This window comes from Trypanosoma rangeli (genome assembly GCF_003719475.1).
Source record: "Trypanosoma rangeli strain AM80 chromosome Unknown Tra_15.4_contig_01034, whole genome shotgun sequence".
Lineage (NCBI taxonomy): Eukaryota > Euglenozoa > Kinetoplastea > Trypanosomatida > Trypanosomatidae > Trypanosoma > Trypanosoma rangeli.
In genome coordinates, this window is record NW_021706779.1 from 1 (window position 1) to 2,082 (window position 2,082).

General features: G+C 49.6%; 1 protein-coding gene across 1 annotated transcript; it reads right to left on the reverse strand.

Moving 5' to 3' along the window:
* Positions 1-142: 142 nt before the first annotated feature.
* On the reverse strand, positions 143-2,082 carry TraAM80_10532 (retrotransposon hot spot (RHS) protein; the record flags this gene model as incomplete). Its single annotated transcript, XM_029387146.1, has 1 exon — positions 143-2,082. A coding segment is annotated over one exon (1,940 nt), but the record flags the coding sequence as incomplete, so codon positions are not given.

The window sequence follows — 2,082 nt, forward strand, 5'->3', positions numbered from 1 at the left end:
AGTGCTGCTGTGGTAGCGCTGGCCATAATAATCATTTGGCGCACGGCAGAGCGAGTCCCTAAGTACGCCTCCTACCCACACACAAACACACTCGGGAATATATAATACTCCCTAAAATACTTCACCAGTAAACTCAAGCTTTTTATTCCCCTCCTCCTTTTCCTTGTCCCTCTGGGTGTCGCCCACGTTGCGTTTGTCGTTCATGTATAAAATTTTCATATGATAGCGTTACCTGGTACTGACGCACCTGCTGATTCCAAAATGCCGCAATGGCCTGAGGATCCTCAGGCTCATTGCTGCCCGTTACATTTGCGTGCGCGACGACAACGCATTTCTGCCACGCGTTTATTACCGTACTGCCCTCATGCTGCACGTAAATAATCTCCCACGACAAGCCTTCCGCAAAAGTTTCCCAGTCATTAAAATAATTCCGTAGAAGATTGTTGAACCGCCTCACCGTGCTGGCTCTGGTGTCATGCTCAGCCCTCGTTGTCACCTGCACCCCAACCATCGTCCTCCGCGGTGCGCCAACGAAGAAAAAACCGTCCACAAGCGGAAAATTTCTACTATTCGGTAGGTATAGCACCTCGTATTGTGCATCCAACCTCGGAGGAGTGTGGCCCAGCGCTATTAATGCAACGGGTCTGCTTGGATGTTTTTCGGGGTTCGATTGCAGCACACATCTTTGTCGCTGACGAGGTCCTGGTGGAGGCAACTCCTTGAGGCACAGCATCATATTTTCCACAAAGACTCTACTCAGGAATGCGTGCAGAGTATGCTGCTCCAAAAGTTCCGGAAATAACACTTTATAGTTCTTGCTTAGTCGAAAAAAAATGTCATTCTTCTCATCCACCTCGAGCAACTTTGCAATTAATTCGCTTCCAATGGAAAAACAGGCCGGCATGTTAACAAACTCCTCAACGTCGCCTTGTGTTATTAACCTGACAACTTTCACAAGTTTGTGAGAAGCGTCATTCGAGGGGCACATTTCCTTACCTCCAACCCTCTTATAATGTTTAGCATTTGAGGCGTCGATACCTTCCAGGACGTTATTGGCATCACGCACGCGCTTTCTATATTTATTGTCATTAAAGATGCATCGTGGAATCGGTCCGACGTCATGCATGCGCATGTACATGCTTCTCCAATACTCCGCCTGCTCCTCTTCAGTCGTATTGCGTGTCCCCCACGCACACATCGCCTTCACGTCGTTTTCATCGGGGCAATTCATGATGATTTCGATAGCACCCACCTGCTTCGCCCATGCTTTGAAGTTATCTTCGTTCGGGGACGACAACATAATGATGCCCCACTCAGGGGAGGGCACAAAATCATTCGATGGTTCTTGAAGTTGTCTTGCCATATCGATGATGATATACCCTTTCATTCCAGTCCTAGCCAAATTTATCATAGCCCTTCTAATATTACGCTCACCCTCGTATTCTGTCACCGTTCGTGCCCTCCTGTCAAACAAGTATGCGAAATCCCTTCCAAAGCAGTACACAACCACATGGAGCGTCGTGGCGTCGTAGTGCAGCAGCTGGTAAAGGAGGTAGGAGCCAGCCGCCATTGACTTCCCTATCCCGGGGGTTCCAACCAAAAGACGGCGTCTCATGTATGGTGGGCCTCTCTCTGGAGGGGGAAACACTCCTTTTAGATCACCCTCGACGATCTTCCACACCCGATGCACCTCAATGTTAATGTAGCAGTCGGTAATAGGCACTGCATGCTCCAGCGAGTACGGCCATCGCTGTTCAGAGGAAAGGATCATGAGTCGTGGGCGTGGTGGATGGAATTGCTCTTCACCACCCACTGGGAGAAAAGTACACACAGTCTGCGTGTACTCCCATAACTCTTGTGGCCGTTGGCCCTCTATCACCACCATGTCTTCCCCTTCGCCCTCAGGAAATCCCATGACGTGACTCCACGTTGCGTTAAACACGGACTCGTAGAATCCCTCCGGTAATGGTTGTCTGGGAGGTTTTTCGTTTCCCCACCTTTCCTTCTCTGCATCCTCCGCCTGCTGAAGAGCTGCATCGAGTCTGCCTTTTGTACGAAGGGGAACCGTATTTTTCTGTCCAA